This window comes from Dermacentor albipictus, chromosome 4, assembly GCF_038994185.2.
Source record: "Dermacentor albipictus isolate Rhodes 1998 colony chromosome 4, USDA_Dalb.pri_finalv2, whole genome shotgun sequence".
Taxonomy (NCBI): Eukaryota; Metazoa; Arthropoda; class Arachnida; order Ixodida; family Ixodidae; genus Dermacentor; species Dermacentor albipictus.
The window spans coordinates 77,509,133-77,531,049 of record NC_091824.1 but is presented as its reverse complement, the minus strand read 5'-3'; the positions used below and the strand labels follow the sequence as shown (position 1 = coordinate 77,531,049).

The following is a 21,917-nucleotide window of genomic DNA, read 5'->3' as shown; positions in this document are numbered from 1 at the left end:
TTATTTTAGCTGCAAGTCGTGTCGTAAATGCCCTTCACGCGTCACACTTCCCGGAGATTATTGGAGACCAGAATGCCCAACTCATTGGCAGAGGTAAGCCTTCGTTACATGAAAAAAATATACCTTAACAGACTACGTTTTTATAGTGAGAGCCTTGCTTATACTTGAGCATTTGCCTATGTGCATTTTTACAGGAGCTGCGCCGAAACATGAATCATCATTGAACCTGTTGGCATCCCACTATCAACAGAGGCCCGGACTGTCGACGCGCGTCTCTGATGGTGTGACCCTCATTGTGGCCAGCGGAGGCGATGGCGAGGCGACTACGCATCTGTTTCCCCATCAACCTACGCCTTACACCCTGCAGCCAACCTTGCTGCTGGATGCAGTCTTGATGAAGGAACACTTTGATGGCCACAATGTGTCGCCGCAGCCGTACTCTGTGTCGTATAGCACGAAGACCTTGTTCACCACTTACACCTATTTCACAACGTTCTTTACGGATGACTCTTCATCTATCGCAAGCTCCGAGCAAGTTATTTCCAACACTGTTACAATTCCGGTTACACAGAACTTGTACCCAACTATAACGCCGTACTTGCCCGAGCCCAGAGAGCCAAGCACGTACTTGGAGACGAGTGAGCGGGTAGTGACAAGTACTTCATACAACACGTTTACGTTTTATGCCACTTTGTTCAATGGTTCAAGCTCCGTGGTCACGCCGTTTGAGGAGGTCCAGTCACAGGTGTTCGTCATCACAGAGTCCTTCACAATTACACGAACGGTACAGCCAACGTTGTCGATTCAACCGCAGTCAACTCCAGTTTTCTCACGTCCCGAACCGCAGCAGAGCTACTACTACCCAGACCAGGATCAGTACTTGTCGCAGCATTATTCAAGTCAGCAGCCACAACTCTACCAAGCCAACGACATCCTTAAATCGCAGCAGCTGCAGCCATCAACAGTTTTGAGTACTTTATATTCGACGCAAACTAACTTTATTACATTCTTCCAAGGAACAAGTACGATCGTAACCTCCATTGAAGAGGTCCTTTCAGACGTCGTTACTATCACCATACCTCATGGTCTGGCTACTCCTGTCCTGTCGTCTCCCCACTCGCCTTCTCCAACGACCTCGGTTCCAGAATTTAGCACGAGGACGTATCTCACGACACAGACACAGTATGTTACATTCTTTAGAGGAACCGAGACAATACTGTCTTCGATTGAAGAAATTGGTACGACAGTTGTAACAGAGAGGGCTGGTTCCCGACCATCCGTCTACTCAAGGCCAATATCGACACCTGCGCTGCATTCCTTCGCACCGGCTGCGTCTAGCACGCCATCTTTCGTACTGCCATCGCACACAGGTGCTCAAGCAGATTTGGTTCCCTCAGTAAGGACTTATTACACTACATATACGTACTTCACAACGTTCTACACTGACTCAAGCTCTATTATTGCCAGTAGAGAAAACGTTGTCACGTCTCATGTCACTTTGTTTGTGCCACGCGGATCTCTCACGTCCTCAGTGAGAACCACGGCGCCTACAAGAATACCCACAGTTGCTACGCACACAACTTCCTCGACAAGTGCTTCGACACGGCCCACAACGACCTCTACATCTCGTTACACGCGGCCAACGTCGACTACGCCTCCCTACGACACAAAGTTGTACACAACTGGTACAACATATACTACATACACTTTCTATACTACACTGTTCGGTGGTCAAGACAAGATCGTGATTTCGAGCGAACAAGTTGTGCCGCAGATTGTGACCACAAGGATAGGCTCAAAACCATCAACTACGTCGTCACGCTACAGACTAACGCCTACTGTCCTGACGCACATGACTACTTACACCTACTTCACCACCCTCGTTAGCGATTCTGAGACCATTGTGTCGTCGTCCGAAGAAGTTATAACACAGTTTGTTTCGACCACCATATCGCCTTCTTCTTCAACCAGCTTTGTTCCAGAAGTGAATATCATTACTTCTTCATTGTACAAGCCCGTCAAAGAAGAGAAAGTGGAACCGTCCAGCAAAACAGGAACAAGCCACTCAAAGAGGCCGTCTTTAGGTAGTGGTTTTAAGCGTCCTTCCACTGGCTTCCACCAGAAGTCTTCTGTCACGCTTTTCGCTTCGTCCTCTTTTATCCCTAGTTCTTCCCCGACACTAACAACAGTGACGCCAGCTTTCACAATTCTTGAGTCACCATCCATTGAAGAAGAAAGCACAAGGTCATCGATGGGAGTCTCCACAACAGTTATCGATGGCTCCACCGTCATTTTCTTTACTGACATTGCCGCCAGTCAAGAAGAAGAAACGGATTCCATTGGTTCTGATTCTGTTTCCTCGCTCTTCACATCTTCAATGCTCTCCCCAGTTTTTGTACCTTCATCCTCACTCTTCCCAGAAATACTCGAAAGTTCTTTCTTTTCTTCGCCGTCGGTTGCTGCACCTGTCACGTCTACAACCGTTCTGGAAAGCAGCAGTAAATATGTTGGTCACGACAACGAAACGACCACGTTGCCACCAAGCATTACATTATTCATGGTCACTGGCACAGATGGCTCTCTAACGAGGCTCACAGAGGCAACATTCACATCACGAACGCAAAATGTTGTTCCTAGCAAAGCAGCAGGCCCTGCGGTTGCCGACATTGTTGCCACGGAGATACCATACTTAGAGCAAGCTCCATCGGCGTCTTCGCCTAGCTCTGGAGCTGGTGGTAGTCAGGTAGGCACAAGCTCCCCGTCGAAGCCAATAAAACCAGGTTCCATTATTGACCTTGCGGACGTGCTTGGCGGAAATGCAAACATCGGCGGAAATATTGGGGAAGCCATCAAAGGCATCGTTCACCTTTTGTCTAACGGCAAGAAGAACGGTACCGATGGTACAAGTGAGCTCCAACCAAGCCAAGTGAAGGAGGACGTGCCGCTTCCACCGAGTGACGGCGTGACCGTGAGTAACATTGAAGAGCCCGTTTATATCCCGGTTGGGGCAATCGCGTCCGACATGCCGGCCGCTGAGCGAAGTCAGGTGCATAGTGAGTCGTTCGATGGTCCAGCGCTCACCTCTATTCTGCACGGAAAGCCGTCAATTATGGGAGAGGGCTTCCACACGGACGTGTTTACCGGCGCAGAAACAGTGTTCATTCTTCCTACGGACAGCCACTACGACGATGACGCAGCGGACGGAGAGGACGTTCCGGAACGCGTTGACAAGGATACATCTGTCCACCTCGTAGGAAGCGTTAAGAAGGCGTCGCTGCCTTCTACGGACGCCACTCCAGCGTTAGACGCTAACACGGGTGTGATCACTGGAGACAAGACCATTTTCTTCGATGACTTTGACAAATTCACTGAGCTCACACAAAGGGCGGAGGACAGTAAGGGCGATGCCACGATATCGGACCCGAAAGAACTTTCAAAGGTTGTAGGCGTCCAGACCATCTTCTTCCCCGACACGAACGTGCTCCAATCTTCTCTCGCAAGCGAAGTTCAGATCACAGGAGCAACTACCATCTTCGGAGAGGGCTTCACACCCATCCTGCCAGGCACGCAAGATTCCTCAGAGACACTTGTTTCGTCCATTCAACCCACTGTCGTCGGCGGTGCCAAGTCAGTGAGCGGCGCTACTACCATCTTCTTCCAACTCGATGGCGAAAGAGTTCCGATACTGCCGTCCGTGTCCACGAGCTTGTCTACCGTCACGCAGTACGTCACGAGTGTGGAATCCTTCACTCGGACACTCACACTCACGACGACGAAGGTGTATTACACAAGAGACAGCCCGCTGACGATAACGTCCGTGTTCACGACAACCATCGCTCCGAGAACTTTTGTGTCTACCATTATCGGAAGTCGCACCATCCTGGGTACCTTGCCCGAGCCCTCCGCTTCGGTTGAGGCACAGCTGACGACGCCTCTGCCGAGCGAAGCCACCACGACGGTCACCACGACGACCCTCATCTTCAACTCCATCACAACGACCGTGGTCCGGACGTTGGTGCTCCCAACGGAAAGACCGGAACCCACTCGCTCCTCTTCGATCGGCAACCTACCGACGACGTCTGTCCTGGTAACGCCCGAGGTCAGGGGAAGAACTCCGGAGTCCGCCGACAGCAAGTCCCCTCCAACGTTGCGACCGCCTCAGCGGCGCCTCACGACGCCTCGAACGACGACCGCGGCGCACGGCAAGCGACCGGTGATTGCATTCAGAGCACCGTCGAGGACTCCAGACACGGCAAGCACCAAGCCGATGCCGACCGGGCCTAAGTTTAAGATACCATTCCCGAAACCACCGACAACGACGACGACCACACCGAAGCCCAGCAGGCCGCCCAAATCCAAGCCTGGCAAGGTGACGCCTATCGACGGCTACCCGCCAGTGTGTCTGCCAGGCTGCAACACTGCGAACTACGAGGTCTGCCGCGAAACGTTGGATGGTACGTGGCAATGCACCTGCAAGCCTGGTTACGGAAGGCAGGACGGCAACAAGACCTGCACAGGTAAGTTTCTTCTTTTTTTCTTTTTAGTCGTTACCCTTATCACTACAGAAACATAGGGACGACTAATATAAACATGAAGACACGCGGCAGCCTTAGTGACTTTTACCCCTCTGCGTGCGCTTCTCGAAACTTGCAATTAAGCCATCCTAAGTGTCTGCTCCAAAGGACTCAAATTTTTTTTATTAGTGCGGGAACTCGAATTTACCAGCTTCTGGATCATTTTAACCGCTCGCTTAATGCAAGGTATTAGACGCAACCGTTCTATGAAAGGGCAATCTTTCGTATTTTGGATTTCAAGCTAGCGAACTTGGCAACTTTTTTGCCTGTCAGACTTATTTGCACTCTGTGCTGAAACTCACTCTTGGCTGTCTTATTCTGTGCGTGTGTTATTTTAACTCTGTAGCTGCTCGTCTGTTCACGTGCTCATCATAGTCTACATCGCGGCCACTTTTGCGACTTCGTTTGTGACTTTGTTTACAAACTCATTGTGGTGCGGCTTGCTTTTGCCTTTTATATTTATATGTTCGTGGATGTATAGGACTGTTTGCTGGGGATTTCTGACCCTGTGTGCCGTCGTTTCTTTTCATTTTCCTACTGCATATTTTTTATATATCGTTATTTCTGCTATTAGAAAAGGAGTACCCGTCACCATTATAAGGCGACTACAACTTTTTGTTTTATTTTCATTTCAATAAAAAATATTAACTTTCTTTGGTGGGAGTTTATAGACAGAAATGTCATTGGAATTGTATTTTGATGCGTGTGGATAAATATTCAGCAGTTAAAATTAATATAGTCTCCCACAATGCGTTGCCATTAAGTGCAACAAAGTTCTAGGTGGTACGTTGTGGCTTCAATTTTGCAATGGTGAAATAATTATACATGTCAAGCATTGGTGGCATGCTATACGAGCTACTGAGAGGATGAACCGAGTTTTTTTGTTCCTTTGGGCTTTTCGTGTCACCTGCGTGATGCCACATTTTTTTTCTTGGTTTTGCAGAGGTTGAGACGTACGTTGTCATCCTTCGTGTTGTGAAGATGGGAGAATCGGCAGTATCGTATAGCACGGAACTCTCCAACAGCCTTTCGACCGAGTTCCAACAAATTGCCGACGCAGCTAAGAAAGGAGTAAGTGTCGTAGATGCCTTATGCATTTGCTACAGCAATTTAGTTATCGCCGGACACCAGCGCATCGGCGTCTATATATGACATTTCACTACTGTCCTTATTCTTCGTTTCCGATATAAAAATAAGATGTTTTCCCGAAGTTTACGTATATCGCCATCTAAATATTTGCTAGCACAATGGCAATGTGGAAGCGCAAAACAGAAAAAAGTAGCCATGAATACTTACCCGTTATTGTTAAAGAAATAATAATAAATAAATAAAATAAAAAATAAAGGGGGGGCACACTACTCCGCAGCTGACTTCACAGTTTTTCTCATGTGTCAAGCTGATCTAAGTGAAATGTATCCCTGTTTCAGATACGTATTTTGCTCTAGTCATTTACTGCGATGAATATTACACGAGACATGGCAATAAAAATAAACTGTTCTTAGCCGTTGGAAACGGCATTTAGTTTTGTGCCACCTGTTCTTATGGAAATCTGCCACGAGCTACTGGTTCCTTGTGTTGCCGCCTGGGCCACAATGGAATCTTTACGGCCCATTTGAGCTTTCTTAGGGGCTTATTATAATGGTGGGCTACATTTCATACCTCAGAAGTATAGAAAAATCGTTCGTAATATCCCACACAGCCACGATGACTGCAGTTTACTAAAAGCGTGTCCTGGAAGTTCCTTTTTTTCCGCGTGGCGTTAGCACGTGTGCTTGACATGCAAGACGTGGCAACAGTAGTCAAACAAGAAATGTTGGTGCAGCTAGCGTTTCGACAAGGAGGAGCTGTATTCGTCAGAGCAGCAACTGCTACCTCGACAGCGACAGTTCTCCCTTGTCGGAAAGTTGGCTCCAGCAACGACGCGTGTTTGCTTCGAACCTCCGCCTACCTGTGAACTTCTCTTGTTTGAAGATATGGCGACTGGTTTAAACGGCAGTTCTGACAAACTTGGCTTGCAACCGCAGATGAGCGACGCTTACAAGAAGACGGATGTGGAGAGCCAGTTTGTGACGTCGAACTTGAACAGCATCTCGGCGGCGGACGACTTGGACACAGCCGACAGCGCGCCGCAGGGCATACTGTTGAACTTCACCGTGTCCATGGCGAGGTCAGAGGCCATCACTTCGGAGGTGATACGTGAACAGCTAACCCGGTCGCTGCGTCAGTCGAACTACAGCATCGGAAAGAGCCCGCTGTTCGTCAGTCCCAACGTTCACGCCGTCGCCGCTGTCCAAGGTAAGAACACGGGAATACGAGAGCTAAATGTTAACTAAAAGGTTACTTTGGGGAGAATATGGGAAGGTGGCAGGTGAGAAATTCTAACTAATGTTTGTGCTGGTTTGCTGCCCTACACCGGGAGAGCTAAGAAGAAACGAGACATAAAGTAGATGGGAAAGTAACCTAGAGGGTAACGTGGTGCGCGCATTCGAAGAGGATCGTGCACTTCACTTAAGACCCTTAAGACCGAAACACTCTACACAGTCGAATGCCTCTACAACGAAATAACCTCTATAACGAAGGTGTAATTCTGTCCCGGTTCTGTTGTGAGCGGGCGGTGCGACGCGCGCCCTTTACAGCGTAGGGACCCATATAACGAATAGTTTAGGAGACCACAAACACCTCGTTGTAAAGGCGTTCGACTGTATATTGCCCCGTAAAGAATCGTCGCCAAATCTGCCAGCTTGTAATTTTTGCGATATGAGGCAGCGCACTTTGCGGTGATCGCAGCTTTAACTGACTGCATCACAAACGAATAAATCGAACTGGTGTCCGCGATAGGGGCTTTTATGCAGACTGTGCACTTGATTGAATTATCATACTGGAAGAAAGGCAAAAGAAGTATATACGCCAAAGGCTGACGTACAAAGGAGTACAAGTGGGTTACTTGAACGCACCTGAGGGGAGAGCCCCTCGAGGCGGCAGTTTCATGATGCATTGTACGGATGTGGAATGTATTTCAAATGTCATCTTTGCACTAGTCGTGAGTAGCACCATTGTACGACTCTTGCGGCACGCCTCAGTGTGCCTGCTTTCATCGCTCACTAGTGCACCCTGCACGTAAAAGGGCGCGTCGATCTCCGCACAACGAGAGAATGAAGTCTCATCGACCAGTGACTAGTAGGACACGTCACTGCCATTTTCGGCAAATTAGGTAAACCTAAGCCTCGAAATGCACTTTCAATGTTACCTATCTTGCGTCGCATGGTTTAAGATTGGACAGAGTGCAATACCTATAAAAGGAATCATTGCGACAAATGGAAGACGATGGCACAGTAAATTAAGTTGGCGAAACGAACTGGTCGGTCGACGTGGAATTTCTTCCTAATACCAATGATGTGGCGTTTTTTTCCCTCCTATTCCTGCCATTTTTCGCTTCGCAGATTACGACGAGTGTGGCGACTTTGACGCCAACGACTGCGACCGGTTCTCCGTCTGCGTCAACTTGCCCGGGACGTACACTTGCTACTGCAAGAGTGGCTTCGAAGACCTCGACCCGCTGCGACCGGGCCGTGTTTGCTCAGGTCAGTGTGTCTTTCACGCGTCGTTGCACAGAAGCAAGGAGAAGTGACTAGCAGACTAACTAAGTGCCTAGCTCCGACGTAGTCCTGCAGGAACAGCATTCGCCGCTGCATGGAGTACAACCTCACGTAAAAGCGGCGTTTGAGTTGCACCCGACGTGGCTTATGAGGAAACGCATAAAAATAACTGGCGCTGTGATGGGACACCGGAACTATTGACACGACGACGCACTGTCTTACGTTTGCGCCATACTGTGTTTCTTAAGTAAAGGAGTTTAAGACATAGTTAACTAGCGCTAAAAAAGACTTGGGACGAGAACGACAAGCGCGCAGATCACGACGCTAGACTTCAATCGCATTTTTACTACTCTGAAACAGAGAATTTATGGGTTTCGCGGACCTCCGACGCTAAGAAGAGACTGCGTCCCTTTTCGTTTTTGTTGAGCCCTTCCCCTTTTTTCTTTCCCTTCCCCCGTTCTAACACAGAAGATTTCGGTGTGCTCAGACGGATCCAGAGGCAGGCTGGTAGGGAAATATTTAAAAACGTTTTGTTTTAAAAAAAAAAAGCGGCTAATAGGTGCGTAAGCATCCAGTCGCGGGTTCTAACCAAGAAGGAGTGTCCCTATCTGGAAAATAACCTGCGCATTAATCTGTTCTGGAATGCGCACCAACGAGCCAAACTTTCTTCTCAAATTGGGAAAAAGGAATCGCTTGCCGATCGCGAAGCAATACCTCTTTCTTTCTGCGCGTTCTCGCTTTATCCGCGATAATGAAACCTAGATATGTGCAAATGACGTATATGAGCTTGTTTTATATGAGACTTAAGAGTTACGCTGAGTAGCGTTTCGTTCTTTGTCCCCTCGGCTACTTCTCGGTGGTTTCAACGCGCGTCTGCGCCTTCCCGCAGGAGAGATCAAGAACTGCGACCACTGCAATGGCCGCGGAACATGCCTGGTGAACGACGATGGCAAGAGAAGCTGCCGGTAAGTGCTTCTGAGACGAGTATATGAACACATATGCAAACACTAAGAAGCCATGCCTGATTTAACCGTGTTTTTATGAAAACATCTCTGTGCTGACGACATCGAGAGTTCGTGGACATTAGATATTTCTTGCGTACAAGGAACACACAACATTTACTACCCTCTGCACTTCTGTCGGCACACCCAGTGTTCAGACATATCGATCGAGTACGCACGCCCGGTTCAGGATTTTCGCACTGTTCTGTACTATTGACGTCACTGACTAGATATTTCAACCACTTTTTCTTTTCTTTTTTTTCTGTTATCCTGCAGCTGCAACCGCATGTTCCTAGGACGTCGCTGCGAGATCAACGGTCTCGGTAAGTTCGCACTGCTTACAGGCACGTTGAAAACTTTGTTTACACATGCCGCGACAGACAGTTCAAATGTGCGCCACCGTCGGCTCTGTGGCCAATCTCCTGTGCTGAAAGGAACAGCAAATCAGTTAGCACAGGAGAGGCCTTGCTCTAATTTGCTTTCTTTTTCTTTCCTTTTGCATTGTACACCTGTTTCTTTTTAGATGTTTGCCGGAATAACTTCCTAATCACATATTGTTGTTGGGACAGGAACACATCTTCGAGTGGAAAAGTAAGCTATAAGGTCCTATTTGCCGGGTACAATGAGTCGCAAACGAGACGCGCACAGGATCACTTAATACCGAACACTTAAGCATAAAAGAATGCCGCTGAAGAGTGTAAAACAGAGGTTTCGTAGGTCGGATCATAAAATGAAATCAGCGTATGGTGCGACGAAGTTCAAGACAACAGTGGTTGTGTTTTCCGCCAGCTCGAGTGTGTGCGTCTCCTCACTCTCAGTTAATTTACCACATCTTTCGTCTCATCGCTCGTTCGTTGCGCGGTTCTTCAGTTCTCAAGCTTCTTTTTTAACCTCCAAGTTTATATCCCACATGTTAGTACCGGTAGAATGCAGCGATTGTACGGTGGAAACGCTGCTCGTTAAATCATCAAATACTATCCGGTGCTCGGCGCTTAAGGTGCTGAAAATAAGGATCACTGCTGCTTTGGTGTCAGCTCAAGATTAGACAATCGTGTGTTGCGGGCACGTTTTAGGGTTCTATTTGACGTCAGCTGTACTTTGGAAATGAATTGTAGCTGTGTTTTGTAGACGTCGACGGAGTTTCAATAGTCCTCCTTTACAGGGCGGAGATAGCAAAAAGGAAAAAGAACGAGACATGTTCAGTTTCTCCTTCGCAGATTAGTCAATCGATAAGTTGTGAAAGTCTCAAGTGCCAAATCTACATCGCAGACAGTATCGTGCGTCTTCCAAAATTTCCTACGGGCTCTTGAACCACCCCTCCCCCGTCTCCCCCCCCCCCCCCCCCCCTCCGTTTCCGTCTCTTCCGGAGACAGATCACGTCTAATCCCTTTCTGAGCTTCCGTTCTGTGTGCAGCGCTAAAGGACAACTCAAATTGCGCAGCTTCCTGTAAGCAACGATGCTATTAGCCATAGGAAGACCGCATTTTCTCTAGCCACTGTCGGGGATGACATTTGCGAGCAACGACGTTTCGCAATAATGATGCAAGATTGGTGAAAAAAAGGCCAAAACGAAGAGAAGAAAAGAAACTTCGTTGTGTGTATACTTGGCAGAGCTGCCATCTTCGTCGTTGCTGTCGTGCCGTCATTGTCGGCGTCTTTTTCATCGTTGTCGTTGTCGTGAGTGGAAGAATGGCGTCACTGAGAATCACTGTTGACAGGCCGGTGAGGCACTTAGAAGCCACATAAGATGGGCCGTTGCCACTTATTGAAGCATGGCTACGTGACACAGAAATGCGGCTCGCTCTGCTACTCGGCCGCGAACTTTCTCCCAGTAGTATCCATGGAGGCGTGTATTTCATTTTCATTACTTAAGGATTTCTGAAACGACCGAAACCGAAAGGCTGCAAAAGTTCCGCGCGTGGTTCTCTTTGTTTGAACAAGTATTGTTCTTAGGAAAAAAGCACGTTAATTTCCGGGTCCCGCTCGCTTCTCTGAATGTGCGGGAACTAAAGGTACCGTAACGCCATTTCAAAAGCAAGCCTTATCGCTATCTGCGCCGGTCTTCTTCTCGAACGAAAACCACGTAGCGCCACTGGAACTACCTGTCTCCCATCTAAAGTGAAGAAGGAAGTACTGAATATGGTGGTCCTTGAGTGAACAACTTCCAAGCTCCGTCGCTACGAACCGATTCACTCGACGATGTAAAAACTACTTTCGTTATCTTCATGCGACATTGTTAGTGCTGCTACAGCACGAGCAGTTCCTAGGAAATGAAGTCGGCATATGCGGCGCATTTTTTTTTTATTTTGCTAGCATTTGCCTGAGTAACAGTTCGCACGCTGTTGATGCACGTGTTTATAAACATCTAAAGCCGCTGAACGAGTGATTAGGGTCTTGAAGTCAATGAAAATGGATAGTATATATGTTTCTTGCTCTCGTATTTATCTATTTTGCATTTTCTCTATCACCGATGCATTGCAGAGGGTAGAGGCGTTCAGACACTGATAATGTTACCGAAGAGTTGCATACGTGCGCATGGTAAAGACTACGCTGCTCGTAACAGCATACAGTAACCTGAATATTTCTTTACTCAATATTCGTTCGAACTTACGCGCAAAAGGGAAAGTACACTCTAAGAAAAAAAAGGACTAAAAGGGGTAGGGAGGTTAGTCCTTTTGGGGACTAACTGATTTGCCACAACCATTAGTCCTTTTTGGGACGAACTGACATGGGATGAACTGTTACTCCCCATGCACTTAGTCCTTTGGGGACTAACAGTTGCCCCTGCCCGATGGTCCTCAAGGGAGTAACGGTAATTCGTTCCGATGCTCTGCAAAGGTGGAATTAATTAAATTAGGCATTTATACCTTAATAAAAAAAATTAACTAGCTGAAAGAAAAAACCTGCGCGCGGGTAGCAATCGAACTTACGTCCTCTCGCTCACAAGTCAGGTACTCTAACCACTACACCACGCCGCCTGGTTGTCAAGACCAGATATTTAGGCAAGGTTAAGCATGGGAATGCAAGTGCGGCAATATCAAAGTGACTCCGTATTTTGTGCAAGCTATGCAGCGAGAGTCTTACGCTGAGTGTACTTGCACCGACTTCGAAAAGAAATCAGCCCGAGTATTCTTAGGGCGCTTTAAACTGAGGCACTACGCCATGTATACTTGTAGCGAGCTCAAAAGGGGCACCGAAGACGACAGAGAAGGGCAATTTCTCTGTCCCTTAGCGTGTGCCGTTTGAGCTATGCATCGCTTCATTTTCCAACCTCCTTGGAACGGAAGCAACTTAAGTATTATTGACAAAGAAAATCTAGCCGTCTATCAATGACATGCGCGTTTAATGTGTATCACTCATGGGGTGCGCACGAAGGGCATGCCTCTTCACATTGCAGTTTTAAGTTTTAGGTAATTTTCTCACGATGGGAGGCAAGGTGCTGCTTTGCATGTAGTTCAATAGACAATGCACTAACTTCGAACCAATCACGATTTATAGACGATACCGTTTTCGCCGCATCGCTTCATGACACGGACGAAAACAGCGAAGTGCTTGGGGAGTAACTGTTGCCGTTCGTCCTCCCATTGCTCTCTTTTCGAGCAGGGACTAAACATTTACTCTCCGAAATTTGCACACGGCACGCACATTCATGCAGTTAGTCCTTTGAGGGACGAAAGCGCCCTTTTTAGGACTAACAGCGCAGTTACTCCCGTTTTCCCCGGGATTTTTCTTAGAGTGTATTGTTTTGAATGACAGTTTAGCACATCCATACGACGTAAAACTCTTAAACTAGCTTTCTTTCGAGCAGGTGTACAGGTTATTGCTAAGAGAACGAAATCAGTGCTTCTCTTGCATGCTAATTTGTCCACTGAAAAATGAGGGAGGGGGGGGGGACATAGATAGAGCACCGACTGCAAAGGTATTGCTTTCGTCCTCACAATCATGTATGTGAGGCTCAATCAATGCTCATTTGCGGTGCAGGCTAAATCTGGAAGCTCTATCGGGACCTCGTTTTTGAGGAAGTGATTAGGAAAATTAGAAAAAAAAAGATATACGGAGTGAAAGGCGCCGGTAAATGCGCGTGAGAGCGACGTCTTAGTCTAGCGGTCGGGGTCGCTCCCCGTACTAGCAGGCCCGTCAAAAGGAAAGGTGCCGGCCCGCGACGAAGTGTCATTGTTCTCCGGAGCACTGATTACCGAAGCCTGCGCGCGGTTCTATAAGTGGCGCCTTGCGCAAAGAAAGCGGTCCCCGTTTAGGCTGCCGTCCTCCTCTTGACTCTAAACGGGCTACGCTTCGCACTATATTTAGCTACACCTCATTGCACGCTCCCGTGCGTTTAGTAGCACGCTCTCTGCTAATGCAATGAACAGCCCCGGCTATAACGAACGGGTGCAAGCTACCGTCTAATGAATGCCGGAAGGCATGCCGCTCAGTCAGATGTGTGTGCGCGCATGTGTGTGTGTGTGTGTGCGGTTTGGGCGATCTCAAAACTTATTGCGCAAGCCGACTGCGCGATATTTCCTCAAGGCACACTCGGCATCACGCAATTCGTTTAATGATTCATAAGTACGCACGATGTTAGCCGAGCTGCTCGTTACTTTCCTTCTTTTTTTTTTTTTGGTTTGGAGGAAGCTATACCAAGAGAAGCACCCAGAAGAGGAAACCGGAAATGAATATTCTATGAATCTACTCTTTTCTCGTGATTTCAGAACAAGAAGCCGGAAGAACATTTTAAGTATCGCGTAAGAGCGTCATCAGGGGTTGGTCGGTTACGCAACACTGATTTCGCATGCGTCTGCTCAGTTTTTTTAAACTCCATCATGACCAAGCTTAATCGGGGTACCTAACCGACTGCAGTCGCAAATAAGCTGCGTTAACAATTTTGCTGCATCAATTGCAGCTGTTTCCTACTAGTGAACAGAAAGAGTATTTTTATGCTCGTGTCACGCTTGCTCAACTGCATTTCCTGTAACGATCAACTTTACCCTGGCAGCGATGATATCGCTTCGTGGAACTCGACTGCTGGATTGTGGTTGCCTGCAAAAACTGCGACGCCGAAACTTCTACTCGTTATCGTCGTGTGATAACCGGGTCACTTTTTCTTAATCTCCTCTGAATGCGATGAAAAATGAAAAGCCGCGTCGGTTGCCCAGTTTCCTTCTCTGAATCGTTGGCGTTGGTGGTGTTGTCAGTTGGAGGTTTATTTATATTACTCCTGGCTCAGTACCCACCCGATGTCGTGCTCACAGTTAGAATGAATCAGCTCAGACGGAAATAATAGTCAGCCTCGTGCAGCTGAGCCCCCAAGAGAACGTCAGGAAGCGGGCCATCCGGCAGACCTGGAAAAGAAATGGGTTTAACAAACACCAAAATTTTAGAACCCAGGTCAGTATTGCGTGCAAAAAAATTACTCTTGACTTCTTGCTGCTCAATCAGTGTACCATACCGAAGAAAGCAGCCTCGCTAAGCTGCACTGCTATGAGCCAAAGTGGGCACTTGAGGCGAACTAACGCACGCAGTGTGGTCGCGAAAGCGTTAAAACCAGTCAGAATGTAGCCTGTTCAGCGTAGCGGACAGTTGCATATGAAAGTACCCTTTGATTCTTCCGTAACTCAAGACTGCTAGAAATCTTGTGTTGCGGAGAGTACGCGAGTATGAAAGGAGCTAAGGCACCGGCTGCGGCCCTTTCTCGAACTGTGATGGAGGCCGCGCGCTTACGTGGTTTCCGTCCGGACGCGGCGACGCTCTCAGTCAACCACTTTCGAGGACACTTTCCTTCTCGTGCGAAAAATGCCCAACAAGACTGCCTCGTTAGAGCGACGTCCAGTCAGTTCGCTTATCCAATCAGCGCACACTTCGAGTGACATTTCCCGAAAGTGATTTGGGGAGAATGAGGCCGCCTTTGTCTGTCTACTGTACGTAGCACCGTTTGTGTGTTATTCGTTAGCATGCCGAACGCTGACCTCTGTATTCCCCCCCCCCTCCCCGTACGTGGCACAGTGCTGGCGATCGCGCTGCCGATCGCGCTGGCGCTGCTGGTGATGATGCTGTGCTGCCTGGTGTGCCTGTGCCGCCGTTGGAAGCGGCGGGCGCAGCGCGCCAAGGGACCCTTCCGGCTGGGCGCCGTCAGCCCACTCGGGGGCACGCTTGACAAGAAGGCCATGATCACCGACACCTCGAGCGAGAGCAGCGGGGAGCATGCGCTCAAGCACTCCTACGCCTTCGACGGCTTCATGGTTGGACCAGGACCCGTACGTTACCCAGCCGTCTATGCGCTGCCGTCGCCGCATCGGCGCTCTACCTAGTTTTCTCACTGTATCTGACACTTCTTTGGTTTGTGCGTTACAATGCAATATTATATTTTTATTTAGTTTCCATGCAATGTTGACATGAGCCTGTGAAGTGCATTCCGGTCCTTGAAGGTAACTGAAATTTCTACGAACAGAGGCGCATCTATTGGTCGTTGCAATACAGGAAGATGAAAGACAACTGTGTCGCCAGTTCAATTAACATCCTTGTAGCAGCGGTGGAGCACAAGCACGGAATAGCATCTGTTTACCGACCTTCTGTCCATGTTTACTAAACAGGCTAGTGTAACCGGAAAAGTAGTCCTAGTTCCAAGTACCTGTGCAATAGTAAATCAAATACACTTATTGTATGCACAGTGCGTTAGTATCAGTATCTATTCAAATATGTGCTTCTAAAATTACTATTCTGTCAGGGAAGTCACGTCTAATAAAGGTGAACAGTGATCAGTGTGTGGTCGCCTGATGAATGTGATGTCACATGCATATTAGTGACAGCAGGAAGATTGTCGAAGGATCTGCTTCAATGCCGCAGGCTTTTTCTTTATCCAAAGTGAGTTGAAACCAAAAGTTATGAAAGCGTGCATAATGACTATCTGAACCTATAGTCGTTCATTTGTGTGACATGAAAGTGTTCCTGGAACTTGCGTTAAGAAAGAACAACAATGGCAATACCTACATAGACGTCCCAAAAGTACATCAGCCTGACTCTTGAGCAGAATGACGCGGTATTGTCAATGACAACTAAGGTTCGAAAAGTGTACCTGCGGAGGGTACGATGACTGCGTAAGACCATAAAGTTTCCTGCCACAATTATTTGCAATGTACACTACTTTGACGATGGTGTAGAGAGCTGCTAACTGATGACTGCATTCATCATGCTTGCAGCTTAATAATACACATCATAATTAATCGAGTGCTTCATCCATAAATGTGCTTCGACAGGCCTGTTAATGTCTACAGCACCGTTATAATTTAGTTGCCCTTAGTGTCCCCGTATGAAATGCTGACGTAGTAGCCTTAAGCATAATAACTAAATTGCCTTGATTTAAATTTAGGCCTTGCTACTATTGTTAAAAATGCATTGCTGCTGCTGAGGTAACTAGTCACGGGTAGGTTTAACGACCTCGTGATGGCAAACTTTGAAAAAGGTGCAATGACGAAAAATGATATCGTATATTGTTGAGGTAAATAAGGCTAAACTATTGAGCTCCTGATTGGAAAATTATATTTTTAGTCATTTATTACAATAAAACAACCCTGTTTGAAGCAGGAACTTGCTGCTAGGTTTGAGAGGAATCATAATGCAGTGCGCCAGTTGCTATGTTACTTCAGTGAAATCAAGACAAGCTATAAAACTCCTCAACTCCTATTTCAAATCAACGCTTAATCGGCAACTAGAGCCCACAGATTGTTTTGCCATCACGAGTACGTGCACGTTGCCGTCTCCGTGACCGCTTGCCTGTACTCATTCTCGAAATCGCCGTAACCGTGCTCACTAGGCCCTCACCTTTTCGCTTCTGCCATTTTTTCTCTCCCCCCCCCTTTTTTTACCCCCTTCCCCGAACCGCCCGTAGGACCACACCATGCAATCAAAGAAGTCCAGCCGGAAGAGCGACATGAGCCTAAACCGCAGCCTCTCGACCGGCTTCAGCGTGCCGCACGTCGTCATTCCGCGAGCTAGACATAGTCCTCCAAAACAGGTAAACCACAACTCGCCCAAAGGTCCCATGGTCATGTGGTGACGAGCGTCCTAACCAGCGCTATCACAGCAGCCAATAACCTTATTCCAGCGCATAGACTAAAAACGCGGGCTCGCAACTTGTACAGCCGCCTTCCCTTTCCTACCCCACATTGTGCGAAATGCCACGTGACCTCCCGACTCCTCGCCCGACCCCCCCAGAAGACCTCTTCTTCGTGAAAAAAAAAAAAAGGCGAGGACTTTGCGCGGGCCACTTCCATCCTCGTGTAGGAGAGGATTCTTCCCAATGCTCAGGCTGTGTGCGGCGGTACAGGTTTCCGGCCAGGCCTCTCCCCCCGTCTCCAGGGGCTGGGACGATTTCAGGTAATATGAAATCAGGATGGCGCGAAGGATCCCTTGCCCACTTTCCCGGATTCCCCGCCCTGGACAGACTGTCTTCGTCCTGCGTGTGACATCGCCCCTTCCTGGTGTCGACGCCGCGCGTATGAGGTCGAGCGAGAGAGAGAGAAAAAACTCTGCGTCGTTGCCGAAATGGCGCGTGTGCCGTGTGTCTTGCTGTGCGTCGTCTGTCGCGATCCTGGACACTTCTCGTGGAAAAAAAAAATACACACACATACGAAATGTAGAGACTGACCGAGTGCGATGAGCGCCGACAGACAGCAAACCATTGCCTGCAGCGAGGCACGAATCACCGAACGACAGCTGGATTGTTTGTTGAGAATTTTTCATCACTGCAGGCGCCTTTGTTTGTTTGTGCTTCTATTAATGCTATTCTTTATACGAGTATCTGCGCGTACTGTGTTAGCCACACCTCTTTGGATCGCAGGGTTTATACGTTTTTCTTTTCTTTTTTTTCCTAATTGTTATTACTCGGTAAGATATTATCGTAAAATTGAAGAAAGAAACACCCAGATTTCTGGGGTGTCAAGGACTTTGGCTACATTAATTGGGCATGAGTACTCGACAGACTTTTTTGAATACCTGTGTTCGGGAAAGGTGTGACTGACACTGTACGCTTTCCTTCTTTTTTTTTTTTGAATGACTGAAAACGATTGATGATACGTGCCATTGTACCTCAAAGTTGCCTTTTTCCCCTTTCACCTCTTCTAGTTTTCCTTCCAATGCTCTTTCTGAAACCAGTCTTTCCTTATTTTCTTTCTGGAATTTCGAAAGGAAACAAAAAACCCGTCATGTTGTCAATTTCGAAGCAAATATACGCGCGTCATAGCAGTAGTTCACATATTAGTGAAAAATAAGCTCGTCTTTCCTGACAAAACTAAATTTTCTGCGACCATCGCCAAGGTGGTTTAGGACCGTTACCAATTTGAAGCTATGACACAAGTGTTTACCACCTTGTTTCCAGGGAGCAGTGCTTACCACGCAATAAATCAACCACAGTGATACTAAACATACGATGAAGGCAAGTTATGAAGAGTGAATTGATATGCTTGTATAGATGTCTATTAACAGTTTGTGTTTGTTTTTCTGCAATGTTTATATTATTGTTGTGAAAATAAAAGGAAACAATGCCTAATCCTCCCTTCTTTGGTGTCAGTGGTGGCGCGTGCTTCTTTATGCATGTGGGGGGTTGCAAGGGCTGGGTTAACATTGGATTTTTTTTTTCACTAATTGAGTTTTGTTGTGGTTGTAATGCCAGAGGTGGACAAGAAAGAGTTGTCATTTCTTCGTGCAGAGTGGCATTACGGTCTTGTTATAGCATCAACCTTGTTTAAGTCGAGAACGACCTTTCCTGTTATCTGATAGCATACAAGCTATCTCGCCTACACCTCTACTTCTCTAGCGTGTTATGTCAAGTATTTGGGCGGAGCAACACGGGTTTTAATGTTCGATTCGGTTGTTACGAGTGTGGCACGAAGCCATTACTTAAGTGTCGGTCGAAATGTGCGATGAATCGTGTGCCACTTGAGCCATTGAGTTGACAACTCTTACTGTTTTTGTTCCTTGCCGGATGCTTCTTGGGTGGGCCAACGGAGGTGTTAAGATGGGGCGGGATGCCCTTTTATTTTCTTTATGGCGGCTTCTTGGTTCGTAGGTCATGGCTGGATGCTCCGATATCTGTTGATCCATTTTCTTTTTGACCAAAAGGAGGACTTGGTTTAGGGTTGCCATTAAACAGTGGTCCGATGAAACTCAAGTGCCGAATGTGCCCTGCCTATCAAGTCATTCTGCTTACTGCAATAACTATAATCCTTGTGTGAGCTTTGCCAGAACGCATGGGCTACGCATACCGATTGGTGTATGATATATTGTGAGCATTTAATTTTGTTCTTGTAATGATGTCTTTATGAGTCAAGGAAACATGACAACAAATGTAACTAGTTCTAGTAATTGCGAACGCGCTTCAAAGACTGTCATACGAAAGACAGGTAACATGAATTTTAACGTTTAGCAGCCTACCAGCCCGCCGGCACTTGCGATTTCTTTCGACCATGCCTGTGCAATGCCAGCGTGTGAAATCTTTAAGTGACCAGTGCACAGTGAACCCCAAACTTTGGGTGGTCTGCGGCTCCTAACCCTCTACGTGGACCTGGTGTCCGGACCCTCTTCTTCCAACCATCTCTCACAAAAAACATGCAAGCTGGTGAACTGTGAGTTAACCCTTTCCTTCCCATTTACACATTTACATAACTGAATAATTGTGTACCTTTTCTGAATAACAGGAAGATTTGTTTTCCTTTTTTTCGTTTTTCTTACCCCAGATAACATTTGTTGACCCGGTACTGGAATGACTGCCTAATAGGAATAACGGCTTGTCTTTGAGTGCCCTTTAATAGCAAGATAATCCCCAAGTGTAAACTAAGCTTATATTATCGCCAATCACTAATGAGTTTTAGTGTATTCGCGCTTTTTTGCAATGTGGTACGTTACGAAGAAATGTAACACTCGAATATTCCCCCGTAGTGCGTACCTTCAAAGCTAATTAGAGTGCTAATCCTACGAAACTCAAATACAAGCAATAAAGAATTGGAAAACAAACCAACAAGAAACTCTATGCCACCTAACGTGCAAGAATGTTATTCGCATTCCTTCTTGGCCACAGGATGGTCGAGCTCGCATCTTCAAACTGCAATGTTAACTAATCTCGTGGGTACCTGTAACAGCCAGTATTACTTAGTAAATTTCACCTTTCCGAGAATCTTAGAATGGAAAAGCATAGATTTTAACCGGCCACTCGGAGAGTTTTAAATCTTTGCCTAACCATGCAGCAGTAGTGACTCTCCGGGCAATCCAATATGCTACAACGTCCGATAATTTACTTGCGTCCTATATATTGCCTGTGTAATCATTAATTAATTTCAATCGTTGCCTACTTGTTTTGATGGAACAACTTTTCCAAAAGCGCTAGTGCACAGACATATCGAGCGCGAATAAAAAATGTGAATTTCTAGTATAATAATTCGCGGAATCCCAGTGTAATAATTCGTGGATCGCAGGGAAAGCCACAGAGTTCCGGAGCCATCGACACACTCGGCCGAGACCAGGTGGACATGGGCACAATGCAGAGCAAGCTGCTTTACGTCCTGGATGGCTCGACTGGAAATGTGAGTTTCGTAGACCATTATACTATTATAATTTCTACAGTCAATCTATTGTTTGCAGACTGCAAGCAAACTGCTTTACCTGGCCGTCCTTGAACTTGTCCTTTTAAAGATATAAAGTATGAAGGCTGTATGCACACAAAAGTCGTTACAAGTTTTGTATAAATTGTGATAGCAATTATTCGTACATTGTAATCGCTATCATGCTGTCGGCTTCGTGTCCCGGCCACTTGCTGCCCATTCTGGGCGGTGAAAGCGAACACAGAACTGGTGTTCCGCGTACGTCGCACACAGCATTCCTCCATCGAACACCATGCGATATTCTCTGACGCTGGTACGTGAACGCAGGGTAAAAAAAAAGCCCTTTGCAGCAGGGGCAGCGCTTCACGAGGTGCTAGTCACAGCATATTTGATGGTATGACCATACGTAGATGCACGGAATATGCATATGCGTCAGCGTGTCTCTCGTCTCGTCGCATGGTGAGGCCGATAGATTTCGAGTGCACTTCGTAATGTCCGCACTTCACAACGCCTGCTAGTCGCATAGCATTAACCGACGGCGCTAACGAGTAAGTATCCCCAGTTGCATATCGTAGCAGCAGCTATCGCTTGACTTTGACGATCATCCTCAGATAGATTCTGCTCAATATATTTCATTTACTGTTGTCCGTACGCATTCAAATAGGATTTCCAAAGGCCTGTATACTTTAGTCGAGAAAAGTGTAAGCTTGCAAGTCGACAAACTGCCCAATGACGATCGATAGACATTATAGTAAAATGTAATTTCAAAAAATTAGTGTACATATTTATTTTATGCATACTTTCTACACATTGACCATTAATTGTGAAATCAAGGGTGATGAGGCAGTTTCGAGCACAGTTTTTGTTAACTCGAACAGATGAAACTTTGCCTAATACTCATGTTGGCATATGCATACTTTCTACATATTAACCTATAATTGTGAAATCAAGGGTGATGAGGCAGTTTCGAGCACAGTTTTTGTTAACTCGAACAGATGAAACTTCGCCTAATACTCATGTTGGCATATGCATACTTTCTACATATTAACCTATAATTGTGAAATCAAGGGTGATGGGGCAGTTTCGAGCGCAGTTTTTGTTAACTGGAATAGATGAAACTTCGCCTAATACTCATGTTGGCATATGCATACTTTCTAC

The 21,917-nt window shown here is 46.9% G+C and overlaps 1 protein-coding gene across 4 annotated transcripts in view; it reads left to right on the top strand.

The window, feature by feature from the left end:
• LOC135916455 (mucin-3A-like) overlaps positions 1 to 21,917 on the top strand; it is a 251,605-nt gene that overhangs the window by 209,353 nt on the left and 20,335 nt on the right. For 3 of the 4 annotated variants that reach the window (XM_065449813.2, XM_065449815.2, XM_065449816.2), the window contains 9 exons: positions 10 to 93; positions 195 to 4,517; positions 5,518 to 5,645; positions 6,599 to 6,869; positions 8,015 to 8,155; positions 9,060 to 9,135; positions 9,448 to 9,494; positions 15,172 to 15,422; positions 20,634 to 20,741. In XM_065449813.2, the coding sequence (XP_065305885.1) occupies positions 10 to 93; positions 195 to 4,517; positions 5,518 to 5,645; positions 6,599 to 6,869; positions 8,015 to 8,155; positions 9,060 to 9,135; positions 9,448 to 9,494; positions 15,172 to 15,422; positions 20,634 to 20,741 (5,429 nt within the window). Of the gene's footprint in view, positions 1 to 9; positions 94 to 194; positions 4,518 to 5,517; positions 5,646 to 6,598; positions 6,870 to 8,014; positions 8,156 to 9,059; positions 9,136 to 9,447; positions 9,495 to 15,171; positions 15,423 to 17,053; positions 18,713 to 20,633; positions 20,742 to 21,917 lie in introns of those variants that run through there. The other variant, XM_065449814.2, reaches the window with a different exon arrangement.